General features: G+C 45.5%; 1 protein-coding gene across 6 annotated transcripts in view; it reads right to left on the bottom strand.

The window, feature by feature from the left end:
* Positions 1-19,469, bottom strand: part of FAM219A (family with sequence similarity 219 member A) — a 55,346-nt gene that overhangs the window by 3,086 nt on the left and 32,791 nt on the right. For 3 of the 6 annotated variants that reach the window (XM_004747432.3, XM_045087899.1, XM_004747431.3), the window contains exons 2-5: positions 4,281-4,329; positions 1,353-1,455; positions 1,048-1,128; positions 364-418 (exon numbers count right to left, since the gene is read on the bottom strand). In XM_004747432.3, coding sequence (XP_004747489.1) covers positions 364-418; positions 1,048-1,128; positions 1,353-1,455; positions 4,281-4,329 — 288 coding nt within the window. Of the gene's footprint in view, positions 1-363; positions 419-1,047; positions 1,129-1,352; positions 1,456-4,229; positions 4,330-19,469 lie in introns of all 6 variants that reach the window. The other 3 variants (XM_004747430.3, XM_045087897.1, XM_004747429.3) reach the window with 1 other exon arrangement.

Genomic DNA, 19,469 nt, shown 5'->3' with positions numbered 1-19,469 from the left:
GAGCATCCCATTCTAAGGGCAACTTCTGCCTCTGTTAGGCTGGTCCCTATTTCAGGCCTCGCCCCATAGAGTGTCGCCTAGATTTCACACTCCATTCTCTTTAGGAGCCTTGTTTTAACCATGGGCTCAAGCCTCACCCCTAAAACTGGGCTCCCTACACTTTAGGCCAGTGTCTGACAGCCTCTGGGTTCTCTCTGACACTGTTCCATCCCAGGCCCTACCCCATTATGTCCAGTCCCTACAGGGCTCCACCTAGCTTTGCCCATTGCTCCTCTCAGGGTGTGATGTGGTGCCCCACCCCTTTTCCTGGATGGATGTGGTCCTGCTCAGGTACATCTAGGGTCCTAAAGAGTGGGGCCTCACCTCCGCCGAGGAGTAGCCAGAGGAGGAATATCTGGACATATCAAAGTCGTCATCGCTGATGGTGGAAGAAAAGACAGAGAAGTGATTCCCTGATATTAAATGGAAAACTCCCTGTACCCCACCCCATCAGTCCATACCTCCCCTCCCCTACACTTCCAAGTAAACAGCAGATCTAAATAAAAGGTTGTGCCCGCTGTACAAATGCCCAGCTCCCCTAGCCCTGCCCTTCTAAATGAAACTGCCCCCTGTAACCTTCTAAACGCCTGTTACATGCCTCACCCCGATTCCGCTCACCTCTTTTCTAGGCTCAAATCCCCCTGACTTGTTGGGTTTCCCCAAAGTTCAAGTGTAGCCAGGTGCATTGCCAGCAGCAGGGCTCCTCCCTTAGAAGGAGCAGGATGTTGGACATTAAATCAGGGCCCAGTCAAGGGGCAGCAATTGCATCAGTCGTCTCAGGACAGCATCAGACTGTGCCAGTCCCCTTTTCCTCTCTCTGCTCCTTTCCTACTGCCAGATAAAAAAAATTCCATCCCCGAGGGATTCATCCTTGGAGAGCTCCTGGCTGTCTGAGGAACACCCATATCCCAATTCTGACAATATAGCAAGTGTGGCTCATATAGCCCACTTATACGTTCATAAAGGTTCCTGTGGCTTGCCCGGCTGCCCCAGCATCCCTGTACACACCTGTCCGTGTCAAGGGCTACCAGTGGCTTCTCATCTGGGCTCTGGTCAAGCGAGGAGTAGCCTTTATTGGGGACGACAAGCCTGGGTAGAAAATTTAGGGGATTGGATTGGCAACTGGAGCACATAGCCTGGTGAGGACCTGTATCGGGCCCTGACCCACCACTTCCCCCTGCCCCTTGGATCCTGTTGAGACTCTCCTCTCACAAAGGAGCTGGGCCTGAGGAGGGAGGGAAGAAGGAGAGGCATAGGACCAGTGGAAATAGATGTTGACTGACGGGGTCTGGGTGGGGTAGGGGAACCTCTACCTTGTCCGGGCCATGACATTGTTCTTCTTGGGTTGCTGGTTGACAGGGCTACCCATGCTGCCATTCTTCAGGGAGCCCTTCCGGGCCAGCTCCCGCTGCTTCTCTGCAGGAGAACATGGGAAGGAAGCTGTGTCCTGCTCCCAGGGCCACCCTACCTTACTGCTCAGGACTGACTGGGCTAGGCCTCCGCTGTGAAACCCCTTGCTTCTCTAGGAACCGAGGCAGGGATTCCAGGATAACCCTGGTTCTTGGTGGAGACAGTACTTGGTCCTGTACAACCTGAGGCAGATAGTAAGAGGCAATAGGAAGAGGATGACCCCTGTCTTCCAGAAGCTGTACTCCTATGGGGGGCAGTTAGTATATACTCGACTCCAGAGAAAGGCTGGGGAAGGAGTGAGGAAGCAGAAGGATGGAGAAGTCAGGGTTCCTTGGATGTGATACTGTGAGCCAGAGAGAGGAGGGTATTCTAGGAAGGAGGGACAGCATATACAAAAACACATATATAAGTAAGCAAAATAAGTATGGATCCAGATGGGATGGAGGGGTGAAGCTGGAGGGAGGTCAAATATTAGACAAATAGGATATGTTTATTCAGTCATTCATTTATTTACCATTCACCATTATGTCTTAGGTCCTGTGTTAAGGGGTTGGGGGCTCCCTCTGGTTATAGACTCAGAGCTTGAAGGCCTTGAATGCCAGACAAAGGAACTTGGGATTAATGCAGAAGCCAAAGGAGCTACTGAAGTTGTGGTGTGGGAGGAGAAGAATGGGGCTGGCAGGGTAAAGAGCAAGAGGCTGGGGAGCTGCTACTCTTGTGCTAGCCTTTGAGTTCTCCAAGGCTTTAGAGTCTACCAGATCTGTGGGGCTGGCTACCAGGAGACCCACTGTCTGGTATGTGGCAGTGTTACCAGTAGCAAGTAGCTGCCTGGGCTCTAGAGGGGGCCTGTCTCCCCTTTCCTACTCATTTTAAGCCCAGATGTGGGAAAAGGGACTGCTGGGTGGAGATGGATGCTAGGAGAAAGCTTTCATAAAATAACCACTAGCTCCAGAAAGGCATGATGGAATGGGACTTTCCAGCTACTGTGATTCTGAAATTTCCCCTGACCTCCATGTCTCTTAGTTTCTCATCTCTCAGTCTCTGACCCTCTGTCTTTGCCACTGCTCCTCCTCTGACTCCAGTATTTTCCAGCTTTTTTCCAGGGGACAGCAGCTGCCATTACCATTCTAAGACTCTAGGGGGTGCAATTTGCCTGAAAGTTCCCAGTGGTGATTTTCCTTGGTGCAACTGGGACAAGGTTCTGAGATTTCATGAGGAGCTTTGGTGGTAATGTAACGAGGAGGAAAGAAAGCATTATTTCAAAAGCATGTTGGAATTGTTTGAAATAGTGAAAAAAATGCAAACAATAAACTGGCAAAACCAAACTTTGGACTACTATGCAACCATTTAAAAGTGTGAAGTCATTCTTTATAAATTGACATTGCCAGGGGCTCCAAGGCATTAAATGGAAAACAAAAACAAAAACATTTTCAGAAAATGTGTACAGTATGATACTCCTTATGCTAAAATATAAAATAAAACAAGAAAAACTAAGAAAAGCTTAAAATGGTTATCCCTGGGGAGGAGAATATGGTAGAGGGAGGAATAGAAAGTTACACTTGTTAAAATACTTGTATTGTTAAACAATAACAAATAAAACTGGCTGTGGTTTGAGTCTGGTGTCTTGGGAAGATGAACAAATCCACTGAGAGAACTGCTCTCTTGTTTAGAAAAACAGCCTGAGGAGATCCCTGGATGTGGTCTGGAATGAGAGAAGCAAGATAAACACAAAACAAAACAAAACAAAACAAAACAAAAACACCCCCCCTCCACATACACCACAAGAAAAGAAAAAAAAACAAAACAGAAAAACTGAATAAAAGAATAGGATTCTGTGAAGAGGAGCTCCAGCAGCTACAGAAGGAAAAGGTTTTACAACAGATGGAAAAAGGATCCAAAGAGGAGGGGTCTAGTATTTAGTGGGCAGTCAGAGTCTGAGAAGAAAATGGCCAAGAGGGTCGCAGGGATGGCAGAGGAGTTTTGAAGGACAGTCATGAGTTATATTTAATTGTAACTGTTTCCTGGATGCACTGTGCTGTAATTCTTCATGAAACCAAAATTTAGTAAGTCTGGTATATGCGGCGGCCTTTGGTGAGTGAAATCTTGACCCTGAAGGGAGAAGGGCAATGTCTGGCAGAGGGTGAAGTGAGAAAAGCAGCTGTGGGAGCTATGGGCAGCGGCTGGGAGCCAAGTGGCTTTAAAGAAGCACGCAGCTCCCGACTGACTTTGGAATGGGCGTGAAAAAACCCCCCAAAGGAAAGGTGTCCCTGGAAAGGGGGTGGGGAGATATTTGGGCTTACTAAAAAACCAAAGGAAAGCTCCTCAAAACAAAAGCCAACCAGGCCCTGAGATCTCTAGATGGGTGAGGAAGGAATAGGGAGAGGATCTCAGCTTCTAGGTTTGGGGATCCTTTCTGCCCCTCAAACAGAATGACTGACACCTACCTCTAAGGCAGTTTCCTTCAAGCCTGGCCCAGTGTTTGATGGGACTTCCAACCCTCTCTCTGGGGTTCCATGGTTTTATCCCTGAAGATATCCCCTGGAACACCTGGACTCTTCTTGGCCTCAGAAAGGCTTCCTAGAGCTTTGGGTCCTGCAGAGAACTATAACTTCCCTCTTTGCCTTGCAGGAGATAGGGTGTCTGGCAGTGCCTATGACTTGGTGGCTTGCATCTTGCAATCATCTACTCTGGGTTGGTTTATTTGTGCCACCTCACTGCAGACCCAGCCCAGAGCACCTTGTCCACTCCCCACATCTCCCTCACCCCCCAGACACACTCACCCAGCTTCACTTGGAGCGGGGATGGTTTGTAATTCATGGCTACTGACTCACCCTCCCGGGCATCACAGTCCCCGTCTGAGATGGAGGCGGCGGCTGGGTCCTGTGAGGAGAAAGCAGAGACAGAAGGTTATTAGGTAGTGAATATATGGGGGTGCTCTCAGTCCTGAAGCTGATCTTCCCACCAGTCATCTGGGGACACTCCCCCCGAGCAGTATACAGGCCACTCAAAGACAGAAGGGCAGACCCATACATGCTGGACGAAGACCCTGAACTGGGTAAAAGAGCTGCAGATCTCAGCCCCACTTGCACCCACCTGGGTGTCTGTCTTCAAAGGCCTGTGTGAGCCAGTCTCCCCCCAGAAAGCCTACTGTGTGATTCCTTAAATACATAGGATCTCCTTGTCCAACCTCCCAAGTTGCCCTGTTCCTCAGGGGCCTTCCTATATATACTTGTTTGGAAAGGTCATTCTAGTTTCCTGTGAGTTTAAGTCTGGATTAAGGTCAGAGTAGATGCTCCCTAAGACAGGGTTCTCCTTCTGCTTCCCGTAGAACTGGACGGGCCCTTTCACTGGATCCAGAGAACTAACTGGCCAAGCCAGACCAGACTTCAAGACTATAGCCAATGGACAAAAGAGTTCTCATGAGAACTTCTTCATTTCACAGATGAATCCTAAAGAGTGTCACCTGAAAGGTTGGCTGGGTATGGTAAGTGAGAACATGAATAATGGCAAATCACCTGGGGAACAGTTAGTCCTGTGCTACTCAGTAATCAGGCACCACTGTTTCCTCCAAAATACTCCAAGCCTCTGCTACAAGGCCCAGGGCACTGGTCCACCTTACTGTAGTCAGTTGGAAGGGGCTGCAGTCATGCACATTGTCCCTGAGAAACTGATGACCAAGCACTGACACGGGCATGGCCACTCTAGGCATCTGCCTAGGATTAAAGAATGGTAAATCCAAGCTCTGAGAACTGCAGAGTAGACTCAAGGCTGTGTCTGTTCTGCCTCTGGAGGTGCATACAGCAGACAGACTCATAGAATGCTTCAGAATTGGCCCCACAGTGTCAGGCCAGGGATCTGAGTGACCCAGCAAGGGAAGGGGATAAAACCATTATGGTGGCTTCTGTTCCCTTTAGAATGAGGCAGTGGGGATGAAAACATGCTTGCCATTAAGGGGAAAGGAAAAAGTCTAGAATATTTGGAGGGAAGTCCTGGCCTTGCCTGTGTTCCTTCAGGCCATCCAGAGTACAAGACCCTGGGTGGGCTCTGTTGCCACAGTGGTTTGTGGGTTCCTGAGGGTAAAACCTGGGCCCTTGTCCTCTGCTCTGAACCACACCCCTTGGCTGGGACTGTAGGGGGCATGTCTCAGAACAAGTGGGGTGCTGCAGTGCCCCAGTGCATCTTGGGCAGCTTTCCATGCTGCAATCCTCTCCAATCCTTTATTCTCTGCCTCCTTGTCTCAGTTCCTCCCGAGAGACTCCTAATGGATAGCATTTGTCCCATGCAGACCTGGGCCCTTACATGACTCTCTGTGGCCAAAACAGCCTTGAGGTGCTACCTGTGGGGCACATTAAGACCTGATAGCTGGGGTCTGGCTTTCCCCTTCGGCCACAGGTAGGACTCACTCCCAAAGCAGCTTGAGGGATGACTTCTCAGAGGGTAAAGCCCATAAACATGCCTGTGGGATCCTACCAGGGAAGCACTGGCACCTTTCCAATTTCCTTAGTCATATTACTTTTTCTGTAGCATTTCTCAGATGTCACACATACCATATCCATTTGGATATGGTTTCCTCTTCTGGCTTTGAGGACGCAGTGATCCTTGGCTCATGTTACCTCTTTAACCATCATTTTTTACTCCTCCCACGGCCCTTTGTGTCTTCAGCAGGTTCTGGCCCTCAGCCCATCTCTCCCCTTGGAGAGCCCTGATGTCTCCTACAGTTTAGAGTAACATTTTTACCGTGGTGACTTCTAAATCTATGGCCTTCCCAATCATGCATCTTCTCTAGAACCCTCCACCCCATCCATCCATGTAAGCCTCACTGTCCTTTCCCTGGGGGCGATTGTAAACACACAAGCTCCCTGGGGGCGATTGTAAACACACAAGCTCCTCAGGCATTTGGGGCTAACCCTTCCCTCCTCGGCACAGATGAGTTCATCAGAGTTGCTTCTCAGTCTGGAGGTACTGGGTGGAAATGGTAACATGAGCCGGAAACTATGCAGGAAGAATACGGTCTGAGTGGGGGCTGGGAAGCTGTTGAGCAATTCTGGTCACAAGGACCCACATTTGGTCCTCAATGCCACTGGGCAGGTCTTGGTGGCTTTTGGTCCCTGAGAGAAACTGCCAGTTCCTGTGGGTCATAAGCCAGTGTGCAGAGCCCCAGGTTTGAGAAGTCCCATGCAAAGCCCACAATTCAGCATCTCCCCTGTCACTGTCCATGATAGAAGACCATCTTAATGGCAACAACAAAGATCTCTGGCACTGTGCCTAAAAATTCAAGTCTTTACTGTGGGCTTCCTGTATGTCTTCCCTGAGAGACACAGCCAATGCACCATGACCATCGCATGGAAATGTAATCAGGTTAAATGTGAAATATTCATGAATGTTAAGTATCAGAGAGAATCCAAGCACAGGGAAACGTCTGGCTCCACGAAATCAGGGAGAATTTAAAATGTCCCCCAAGGACATCTGACAGGAGTTAGCTAGATCCGGGAACTAGAGTGGGGATTAGCAAGATTAAACACTCAGTAGAGACAGACATTGAAATGCATCTCTAACAGCAACCCATGTTTCTGCAACCCTTCAAACAAATTCTCCACAGACTGCAGAAATGATTAATAACCCAGTCGCAGTGTTTCTGGGACAGGATATATAGGCTAATGGCCAGTCAAAGCCAATATAATTAGACGAAGGCAAAAGTGCCAGAAGAATCCTTGGAGTTGGTCTGGTCCAGTGATTTTCATTAAACTGTGTTCCCTGAACCCTGTGCCTTGGAAGGGGCTGAGTGCAAGAGGGAAGCAATAGTAGTGAGACTGGAGATCCTCTTTTATTTCACTTATACACCAACCTTTCTACAAAATTTTGGTTGGAGAAAGGATTTTGTTGCAACTACGACAATAACAACAAAACAAAAATCCATTGATTTGAGGTGCCTGGCTGGGTTAGTCAGTAGAGTGAGTGATTCTTGATCTTGGGGTTATGAGTTTGAGCCCCACGCTGGGTGTAAACATTACTTAAAAATAAAATCTTTTTTTTTTAAAGGTTTTATTTATTTATTTGTCAGAGAGAGTGAGCACAGGCAGACAGAGAGGCAGGCAAAGGCAGAGGGAGAAGCAGGCTCCCTGCTGAGCAAACAACCCGATGTGGGACTCGATCCCAGGACGCCGGGATTATGACCTGAGCCAAAGGCAGCTGCTTAACCAACTGAGCAACCCAGATATCCCAAAAATAAAATCTTAAAAAAAAAATCCATTGATTTAATCCAATCTGATCCTTTAAAAATGTTTTATTATGAAATTATTAAACAAAAGCAAGAGAAAATAATGTAGTGAGATCCTGGGTACTTATCATCAGCTTCAACAAATTCAATTTTTTTTTATTTATTTTTTTAATTTTTTAAAAAGATTTTATTTATTTATTTGATAGAGATCACAAGTAGGCAGAGAGGCAGGCAAAGAGAGAGGAGGAAGCAGGCTCCCCGCTAAGCAGAGAGCCCGATGCGGGGCTCGATCCCAGGATCCTGGGATCATGACCTGGGATCATGATCAGGACCCTGAGCTGAAGGCAGAGGCTTTAATCCACTGAGCCACCCAGGCACCCCAACCCATTTTTTAAAAAGTAAATCTTGTCCCCTCCATTTATTAGCTGTGTAATCTGAGTTTCTGTTTCCTTATCTGTAAAATGGGATGCATTTTAATACCTACATGAAAGGTTCTTGTGAGGCTAATATAAGTCAATAGCTATGAGTACTTTCTAGTACATATTAAGCAATATATCTGTGCTAGTTATAAAGGTATTAATAGAGGTTCCTTAAGGCCCACACAATCATGGACATTATGTCCTGGGAGTGACTTGCCCACAGCTGCAGCCCTGGTATCACACAGGTTGGGGCCTGTATCATGTAGGGATGTATCTGTGGAAAAGGTACTCCCTCCACGGGGTGAGGAGGAGCCTGACCAAGGGGCATTCTGCCTCCCTTCTCTCCTTACTCCTATACACAGTATTTCCTTCATTTATTTATCAGTGACAAGCCTGGGGGTCATAAAGATAGAAAAAAAGTCCCGTCCTTAAGGAGTTCCCAGTAATTAACAACAGTGTCAAAAAACCAGATGAGTCCCAGAAGATAAATACAGTACTTAGAAATAAGGAAGTCATAAGTGGCCTCAGAAAATACAGTATTAGTTGAAGAGTAGGAACAGAATACAGATTACAGAAGATTTAGGAGGGAAGACGAAAACAGAAAGTAGAAACAGTTAACGTAGATATTCTTTCAAGGAGCCAGACTGAGAAGAAATTCTAACTGTAAGGAACTTTGGAGTCGAAAAATTTCTTTGGTCCTACAGAACGCTTGGACAATGTCCTAGACTGAGGCAAAAGAAGCCAGGTAGAAAAAGGAGATGTTTAATAGGGCATGGTCCTGGAGGATTCAAGAGGAGATGGAAACAGAGCCTTGGGCCAGAGAAGTAAGGTTCCCTACTGAAATGGAAGGGGGGTAAAGATGAGTGGGGGATGCAGAGAACATGGAAGCAGAAAGATAGGTGGAAAGTTAAAGGAGTTTATTCCTAAATACCTTGTAAGGCAAAGGAAGAAGTTGAGTACTAAGAGTGTGGGGGGGAAAGAGGTACTTGGTGACTGGCCAGAAGAGTAAGGAGATGGGCTTCTAAACTACAAATCCTTATCTTTTACCTAGGAGCCCTTGATGTTGTGACCAGGATGAAAACAAAAACAAAAACAAAAAAACCCCGCTCTCCGTGGTGCTGAACAATTTTGCCTTGCCTTGTGGACTGAACATGAATGATCAGGAGACATGATTCAGTTTTAGCTTTCCCACAAGAAAGGTAACCTCTGTCCTTACCTCCAAGGACTAATTCTCAGAAAAACAGAAATTTAAATGGATTCAGAATGAAGTATGAAGAGGCAAAGTGTTTGTACCAACATTATCTAAGCTTTCTTCGCCAAACACCGAATTTTCCTCTAGGTTTATGAGGGAGTTGGCAGAGGCAGTTCTGAATTGCAAAAGGCTACCTCTGGAACAGTCCTGTCTGTACCCTGTTCAGTTCCCTTGGGTGGAAGCAGGAAGCAGGGCAAACTTAGAGCAGGAACAGAGCCAGGAATAAAGATAACACTGATACAGAAACAGGAGAACAGGGAAGACCTGGAGCTCAGGCCACTCTCTGACACGTGGGTACAGCAAGATAAGGCATCAAAGACCAACTCTTGTTTCTGTCACAATTTGTCCTGAGGTCAGCTCAGAAACTACCTGGGGTCTCCTATTTTCAAGGTTATGCCACTACCCAAAATGTCTCTTGCCAGTGGGTAGAAATAAAGAGGTTTAGATACCATATTTTAGAGAGAGATACAGAAAATACAACTCAATGTCTTTATTTCCAATGTCCATGGCTGGGCAGAAACCTAATCTCCCATCTAAGAATATTCAGTAGCAACGTAGGCATTGGCTAGACCTCTCTATTTCCCTGCCGATGGCTGTTTATTCAGCCTAAAAGGCATTCCCATCTGTTTCTGACTCCACACCTCAACATGAGAATCATGTAACCAATAAAAGCTCTTTTGGTATGACCTGAAGTCCTGAGTCCTATTTCCTAAGTATGAGTTTTGGGCAGCTCCCACCTTAACTCCCCATCTCCCTTTCTCCAGGAGCTGCCTGCATTACCAGGCAATTGCGTAGGACTTCTATCTTTTGGGGACCTAATAAGACCTTTATGGGGCCCGCTTATGAAGAAGGACAAATACCTTTCACAAGTGTATTTGGGGGAATAGAGGTTCCTTAAGGCCCAAGTAAGGTTCCCTACTGAAATGGAAGGGGGGTAAAGATGAGTGGGGGATGCAGAGAACATGGAAGCAGAAAGATAGGTGGAAAGTTAAAGGAGTTTATTCCTAAATACCTTGTAAGGCAAAGGAAGAAGTTGAGTACTAAGAGAAAAGATTTATATGCTATAGCTAGACAGTGAGAACTCAAATTGGTCCTGTGATTAACTGAAAATTTTCTGTCTCCTTAAACAGCTTGATGGAATTCATTCCCAAAACAAGCACCACCAGGCTTTAGTATCTTTGTAGTGGCTGCTGTTGGGAGAACAAAAATGCAGAAGTGTTCTGCTGACCCCAGGCCTAATAACAACCATAGCCATGACAAGTTTAATAGATTTTTCTTTAAAAAAAAAAAAAAGAATTTATTTATTTATTTGAGCGAGAAGAGAGGGAGAGCACATGCAAGAAAGCACGAGCTGGGGGAAGGGGTCAGGGAGAGGGAGAAGCAGGCTCCCTGTTGAGCAGGGAGCCCAATATAGGTCTCGACCCCAGGACCCTGAGATCATGACCTGAGCTGAAGGCAGATGCCTAACAGACTGAGCCACCCAGGTGCCCTTGGATTTTTCTATTATAAAGTAATACATGCTAAAATTTTTAAAAATTCATCTTTAGTTTCACTACCTCGGGACAAGCTCTGCTAATGTTCTAGTGTATTTAAGTCTTGTGTGTATAGCATAGTAGTAGCACTTGGATTTCCCTCTCTAGGAGCTGGTGTCTCTCTTCATGATTACAGGGTGCGCTCCATGTACCATGTTGGTTCAGTGTGGTCCCATTTTGCTTGAATCAGATGGAGCCAAACAGAGTTTCCCCCAGAATATGAAGGAGGACTAAGAGGAGATGTAAAGCTCAAGACTGTAGGTTAGGTACCAGAGAAAGCCACTGGGCAGGGAGACAAGAATAAAGCTGATGTTCAGAAAGAAGCAGACACAAGAGATAACACAAAGTCCTTCCTAGACTCTGGTTCCAGAACTTGCTCTACCCTTCTAAGGCTTGAAGGGAACACCTGTCCTTGAATACTATGAGAAATCCTAGTGTCCTTATAGCTAGTTTCTTTTTTAACTTACAATAGCTTGAGTTGAAATTTGTTACTATAACCAGAGTGCCAACTAATACACATACCAGAACAACATTAAAAGAAAAACAAACTGGGGTGCCTGGATGGCTCAGTTGGTCAGGCATCCGCCTTCAACTCGGGTCATGATCTCAGGGTCCTGAGACTGATCTCTGTGTGTGGCTCCCTGCTGCTCCCTCTCCCTCTGTTCCTCCCCCCATTCCTCCTCTCTCACTTACTCTCTCAAATAAATAAATAAAAATAAACAAAAAAACCCTGTATCTTATATTATTAATTTTTATTTTTATTTTTTGAGAGAGACAGAGAGAGAATATAAGTGGAGGGGCAGAGGGAGAGGAAGAGAGAGAATCTTAAGCAGGCTCATGACCCCAAGATCAAAACTTGATCCAAAATCAAGAGTTGGATGGTTAACTGACTGAGCCACCCAGGCACCCCTTATATTCTGGAGTTTTAAAAATCAGTAATAGAATATAATCAACTCTCCATATTTTTATATGGTTTTTGAAATCATTAGTTTAATGGCTGCATAATATCCATAGAGGGGATGTACAATAACTTTTTTTTTGGTACAATAACTTTTTAACCATTCACTTATTTTGGACATTCAGGTTGCTTATAATTTTTCACTATTATAAATAGCGCTATGATGAAATCCATATGTATTTGCATTTAAAATAAAAGATTTTATCTTATACACTTTAGAGAGAGAGAGAGAGAGTGCGAGTAGAGGGAGGGGCAAAGGGAGAGGAAGAGAGAGAATCTCAAGCAGACTCTGTACTGAGTGTGGAGCCTGATGTGGGGCTCAATCCTATGACCCCAGGATCATGATCTGAGCCAAAACCAAGTCAGAAGCAAAACAGACTGAGCCACCCAGGTGCCCCTAGGATAATTTCTTTTCTTTTCTTTTTAAATATTTTATTTATTTATTTGACAGAGAGAGATTACAAGTAGGCAGAGAGGCAGGCAGAGAGAGAGAGGAGGAAGCATGCTCCCTGCTGAGCAGAGAGCCCGATGTGGGACTCGATCCCAGGACCCCGAGATCATGACCTGAGCTGAAGGCAGCGGCTTAACCCACTGAGCCACCCAGGTGCCCCTCCCTAGGATAATTTCTTAAAGTAGAAGTATAAGGTCAAAAAGCAGGAGTGCTTTTAAGATTCTTGATACATATTCCCAAACTGCTTTCCCAAAGGATTATTCCAATTTACAATGCCTCCAGTCATGACTGAGGGTTATAGCTGGTTTTTAATATTTTATTTCTCACTGTGTGCCAGGGGATTTCAGGTCATCACATCTATCCATCATCTTGCAAGAGAACTGTGCCTCCTTATTTATCTGATGGCCTCTGGGAAATCCTCTTTCAAAGAAAAGATTTCCCTCTGGGCATCACCTGCTAGAAAAAATATGCCTGACTTGAGGCCACCAATTAAGAACAAAAGAAGAGAAGACTTTGTTACACTGAAGTTTGGGAAAAATTCTAAATGGGGACAGTACTGCCTGGTGTCTGGCCACCATGCTTCAGCTGGTCCTGGACCCGTGCTAGCACATCAGCTGTGGGATCCGTGACTAATGCAGAGCCAGGACGCAAACTTCACAGAATGAGTATCCCTTGCTTTCAGACCTGGGATAGGAGGAGTCCATAACCAAAATGGTTCTGGAGTTATCCCAGTGAGAGTGGAAGCTACTACTCCCTTGTCCATTACTTAGTTTTCAAAAATAGCTACTCAGGGGCGTCTGGGTGGCTCAGTCCTTAAGGGTCTGCCTTAGGCTTAGGTCATGATTCCCGGGTCCTGGGATCAAGACCCGTGTCAGGCTCCCTGCTTGGTGGGAAGTCTGCTTCTCCCTCTTCACTCCCCCTGTTTGTGTTCCCTCTCTCACTGTGTCTCTCTTTGTCAAATAAATAAATAAAATCTTTTAAAATATAGCTACTCAGAAACTACTCAGGGGAAAAAAAAGAATGGTGAGAGATATGAAGCTCATACTGGGATGGTAAAGGACTAAATTCATTTTTTTAAATGAGGAGACAAAGGGTCAGTGAGTTTTAAAAAAGATTTAGAATTAAAAATAGAACTTCCCTATAACCCTGTCATTGCACTCCTGGGTATTTACCCCAAAGATACAGATGTCATGAAAAGAAGGGCCATCTGTACCCCAATGTTTATAGCAGCAATGGCCACGGTCGCCAAACTGTGGAAAGAACCAAGATGCCCTTCAACGGACGAATGGATAAGGAAGATGTGGTCCATATACACTATGGAGTATTGTGCCTCCATCAGAAAGGATGAGTACCCAACTTTTGTAGCAACATGGACAGGACTCGAAGAGATTATGCTGAGTGAAATAAGTCAAGCAGAGAGAGTCAATTATCATATGGTTTCACTTATTTGTGGAGCATAACAAATATCATGGAGGACAAGGGGTGTTAGAGAGGAGAAGGGAGTTGGGGTAAATTGGAAGAAGAGGTGAATCATGAGAGACTATGGACTCTGAAAAACAATCTGAGGGGTTTGAAGTGGCAGGGGGGTGGGAGGTTGGGGTATCAGGTGCTGGGTATTATAGAGGGCACGGATTGCATGGAGCACTGGGTGTGGTGAAAAAATAATGAATACTGTTATGCTGAAAATAAATAAATTAAAAAAAAAAGATTTAGAATACTACTCTGCTTCCTTTATGGTATGGATTGCCTGTCCCAGATTGATGTTCTATTATTCATTCCCATTCCTACTCACCTGGAACCCTATGACTAAAAAAGCCTTTCTTTGGGAGATAGGACAAATACATCAACTCAGGGACACCCACTGTAGCAGCTGTGTCTTGAGGGAAGCCTAGGGGACATAAAGGCCTAGGGGACAAGCCTCATAACCCAAGAGGCAGAAGCCAGAGCCAGGAATTAAGGAACCTTAGTTCTTCTGGGAGACCTGGCCTGGCCCAGCCCCTGTGACTTTCATCCCTATCCTTAAGTTTGTACCCTGAACCAGATGTTCAAGAGTCTTCTGCCTTATTTTGGACTAGCTAGAGACACAGGTCTTGGCCGATACAGTCTTGTGACCTAGAGGGTTTCCGAGCTCCCTATCCTGCCTACCTCCCTTGGCCCCCATTTCCACCTCTATAGAGAAGACTATCTCACTTAATGGCAAAAGGGGTGAAGGCATAAAGTTCTTTAAAAATAGATCAACAATGGTTAAAATGGCAAATTTTACATTATGAAAAAAAGGTAAGAAAATACTGGTAGGGCCTGAGACAGAAGGAGAAAATGTGTGAGGGTGGGCAGTGGATAGAAGGCAGTCCCTTCTCTCTCTTTATTTTCTTTATTCTCTCTCTTTCTTTTTTGTTTCAGTTTCAGCTAACACAGACTTTGGAGATGAAGCCTATGAGAGGAGGGAGAAATTATTCTAAGATCAAGGGAGCTGGAGGGGTCAAGGGATGCTGGGTTGGGTTTCTGGGGTCCTTCTGCTTATGTAGGGCCCAGAGGAGGGCAAGAAGGGAACAAGATATTGGGCTAACAAAGCTTTAGGAATCATGTCCGAAGGATCTTTCAGTTTCCTTCCAGGATATGAATTCTAGTATCCCAAGGTAAGGACAGAAGTACAGAACACTGAGGAAAGAGCCTGCCCAGGAATCAATAGAGGGCATTTGGTTGGAGAGTCCTTGAGATGGTCCTTCAGCCCCACACATGGTAGGAAGTTGATGCAGGAAAAATGCCAACAAACATTAACATTTGGTCTAGGCCAGACTGACTTGTGGATCTTCACCTAGATCTTGGCCCCAAATCTCACTGGAGAGTTTTTGGTAAGTTTCAATCACTCAAGGGCCTGAGCCTGTCCTGCACTGGTTCATGAATCTTTTGGACTCCTTATTTTCCAAGAAAACAAAGTAATAATCTGTCAGTCTATGGGATGTCTTCACACAATTGCCATTTCTGATTCTTCTCCTCTGGACATGGAAGAGTAAAAGTTACCTGTTTGCAATGAACAATGGACTCAGAGGGCTGGTATCAAACAGCTTCTCCCTTCTGTGTAATTTCCTACCTCTTCCTCACCTTTCAGCCTCTTCTAACTCTTCAACCTTCATTATGCCTGGCAAGCACTTTTGCTCACAAAGACAGCTTGCAGCTCTAAAGCTTAGCTCCTTGGACAGAGCTGTCTCATCTTCTTTCCTTTTTTTCATCCCAATAATTAAATATCAATGAGCTCACCACTTGTTAAAAAACCTCGATAGTCATTGAATACCAACATCTGGCAGGCAGGGAACAATGTACTTTGGGGAGGAAAAAATACCAAGACCAGATTCTTGCCAAGAAGACTTAGTCTAATGGTAAAAAGAAGACAGGAACACAGAATGGCCCATTTAAGGCAGCAAGAGGAGCATGAGAGTCAGGAATGCATGAAGGGTAGTAGAAGCACAAAGGAGAGAGTGATGGTGGTGATGGTTTGTTATCCTCCCTAACATAGAGGGTTGGGCCTGGACAGAAACCTGGTGAAACCAGAGGCTCACCTATTGGGTGGCTGGCAAAAACAATGACAGTTGAGGCTTAGGGCTAGGACTCTATTCTAACGACTTTTAGTTATTGCTGATGCTACCAGGCATTTAGCCTACTCTGTTTCTGAGGGTGGAGGCAAGTACAATAGGTCCTTTCCTTTACTACTGAGATGCACAAACAACTCTCCCACAGAGAAAGGTCAAGAGGCTCTAGGTGGATGGCTGGGAGGTGTTTCTATTGGGAAACCAAAAAGAGATTCAGAGTCATAAGGGTGCTTAAGAGGGAGATATGGTGGCTCTGGTAAAACAAATTCTTGCTGCTTCCAGCCAAGTCTAGGGCCTGCCATCACTCTTATGGGGCATGCTTTGTGCAGCGGAGATGTTCATGTTAAAGGCTCCTGGAGGCTCAGAGCCCAGCCCAGAGAAGGAGGTCAGAGAGGAGAAAGACAGGTTTAACTCTACAAAGGCTCCTAAAGCTCTGAGTTTCTGTTAAATCAGCATTGCATGCGTGCGCGCACGCGTGTGTGTGTGTTAGGGGGAGAGAGAGAGAAAGAGAGAGAGAGAGAGACTTGCCAGTTAGTGAAGGAAGAGTAGGGGGAGGGAAGAATCTAGCCCAGCACAAACTCGAGGCAAGTTCTCAGCTGTGAAGCCAGCTGGTTACTGGTTATGCATCTCTTTAGGTAAATAGTACTTATCTGCTGAACTAGATGGTCCTGGGGTCCCTGTTGGAAGGTCTCCCCAGGCTTATGGTGGAAGAGAGCCTTTCTCTACTCCTCTGTCACTCTGGCTGGTGCAGTGGCAATGCCCAGCTAACTCAAAGGTATAATCTCACCCCTGGGACATCTACAGGAAGGGGCCCTGAAACAATACATAACCAATACTTACCCAAAGAGCCCCCTACAGTTGCATAGCCCATACCTCTGAGGAACACCTCCTTTGCTCTGACTATACTCCCTCACAGCTCCTCCCCACCTGTGTAGCCTTCATCTCGTCCACAGAGTTCTGACATACTCTATGTACTTCCACACCTGCTGAACTTTTCTGTGTGCCTGTAGGATACTGCTTCTTAATCACCTGGGGATACTGTTTAAATGCAGATTCCAGTTTAGTAGATCTGAATGGTGCTTAAGTGGCTATATTTCATACCAGCTCCCAAGTGATACCAATGCTCTGAATAGGGTCCACACTTTGAATAGGCTCTAGGCCTCAAGGCTCTAGGCCAACCCCTCTGCACCCATACCAGCCCCAGACAACATTTCAAACAGCCCTCTGTCTCCACCTTAACCTGGTTTTATACTCTTAGTGCCTAGAGAGGACAATGATTTGGTGGGGGAGGAAAGAGGGGAGAGGACCCAAAGCTTATGTCAGGGAGGCAGGTCTGCTAAGAGCTCTGGCTAGGCAAAGGCAGGGAGTTGTTCATAACAATGCAGACCAGGTGTGGTTCTTTTGGAATTCAGCAGATCATTTAGTTAATATTGCTCCAATACCTGTTACTAACAATATGTACAGCTATGGTGCTTGGTGGTTTGTATATATTACCTCATTTAATCCTCCTAAAAATAAGGTAAATATCATTCCCATTTTAAAATTGAAGAACCAGGTTATCTAAAGTAATATATTCAAAATCATGCCTTGAAGGTGGTTGGCACTAAAATGTACTTGTCATTTCTTATACCCAAACCCTTCTTAGAGACATCAGATAAAGTCAAGAGATTAACAACACATCAGAACTTAGGCAGCTGTGGGACTGCTGTCTTGTAAAGCAGGTACTTGGAAGGCTGGTGCTAGTTTCATCCTGTCTCCAGGGCTCTACACACATTTGAAGCCCTTCTTCAGAAAATGGCATGGATATTTTCTGATTACCAACCTTCTGCTCAACAAGTGCTCTGCAGGAAGGAAATATTGGAGTCACTGAAGCAGTCATTGCCTCTGGACAGAGAGAGAGACACACTAGCAAGAAGCAGCAAGCAAGAAAAAGCACTGGAGACTGAGAATGCTGAGCCCAGGAAGAGAAAAGAAGATGACAGTATTTTTAAAAGGAGATGAAAGAGTCTCAGTCATAGGACATCTGGGTGGCTCAGTTAAGCGTCTGTCTTCGGCTCCAGTCATTATCCTTGGGCCCAGGTCCAACTCCCACATCAGGCTCCTTGCTCAGTGGGGAGCACTCTGCCTCTACCTGCTGCTCCCTGCAGCTCTCTGCTCTCTCTCTCTTGTGCTAATAAATAAATAAATAAATTTTTAATTAAAAAAAAAAAAAAGAGTCTCAGTCCCCAATTCAGTTCTGGTACTAAATTTTAGGGTCATTTATATTCTAGGTACTTGCAGATACAAAGATACTATGATCTCTATTGGTGAAGAGCCAGCATATAAGGCAAATGAATAAACAGATAATGTTTAATATTATGCCAAGTGCTACAACAGAGGTTTGTACATAGTGTTGTCTGTACACAGAACAGAAGTACCTATTCCACCCTGGGGAATCAGGGAAGACTTCTCCAAAGAAAGCTGAGGCATTAATGAGTAGGAGATAGAAATGAACCAGATGAAGAAAGGAGTAGGGAAAGAAAAGCAAAGGCAAGAAAATAGCCATCTCAGATGAAAGGAATAGCACAGTTTTGCTGGAATGTTTAGTGGTGGGGTGAAGTGCGAGTGACAAGACCAGAACAGGAGGGAGACTTAAAATCATAAAGGGCTTTGGAAATCACAATCAGGACTTTGGACTTTAATGGAAAATAATGGGATTGGAGAAAAAAAGCGTATTAAGGTCATACTGCTAGGGCTTAGTTGGCTGACTGGATCTGGGTTTGAGAAGAAGGACCTAGGCACAGATGACTCCTAAGTTTCAGGGTATGTGCGTGCGTGCGTGTGTGTGTGTGTGTGTACCTATAAATATGAGGGATCAGAGGGAAGAACTTAGGGAACACTAATACTGAAAGGGTAGACAGAAGAGGACTGACAGCAAAGGGCCAGGGAGAACCTGGTGTCATGGATGTCTGGGAAGGATAGGGCTATGAGAATGTAACAGGGAGAAACAGAACCAGAGTTCTCAAGGGGCTCTTATATGACAAGAGAGACAGGAGTGGAGGATGGCTGAGGCTACGAGGTAGGAGCCAGTGGAGAAGGGCCAGATACTTGAAGATGTCAGAAAAGAGAATTTAAGACTCACTGTTTACTCTGTGGTTTGCTAACATTTTAGCAGAAACTCTATTTTTCTCTCAGTGTTATGTGTCTGATACTTGGGAAGCTTGAGACTCCCCAGAAATAAGCCCCATTAGAGAAGTCTAGCCATGGTCTAGAGAGCATGGCAAGTCTGCTGTTTCTTTTTTTTTTTTTCTTTTTTAAAAAATTTATTTATTTATTTATTTGACAGAAAGAGGGAGAGAAATCACAAGTAGGCAGAGAGGCAGACAGAGAGGAGGAGGGGGGAAGCAGGCTCCCTGTTGAGCAGAGAACCTGATGGGGGGCTTGATCCCAGGACCCTGAGATCATGACCTGAGCCAAAGGTAGAGGCTTAACCCACTGAGCAACCCAGGCACCCCAAGTCTGCTATTTCTTAGGAAGTGTGCATAAGAGTGGTTTGAAGACAAAGGAGGCTAGCAGAAGCAAGCTGGTTGGGATAGGGGGTTGCAGTTGCCCCAAATTCTGGCTG

The sequence above is a fragment of the Mustela putorius genome, unplaced genomic scaffold (assembly GCF_011764305.1).
Source record: "Mustela putorius furo isolate JIRA1106 unplaced genomic scaffold, ASM1176430v1.1 tig00001584_pilon_pilon_pilon, whole genome shotgun sequence".
Taxonomy (NCBI): Eukaryota; Metazoa; Chordata; class Mammalia; order Carnivora; family Mustelidae; genus Mustela; species Mustela putorius.
This window is presented reverse-complemented; position numbering and strand designations above follow the sequence as displayed.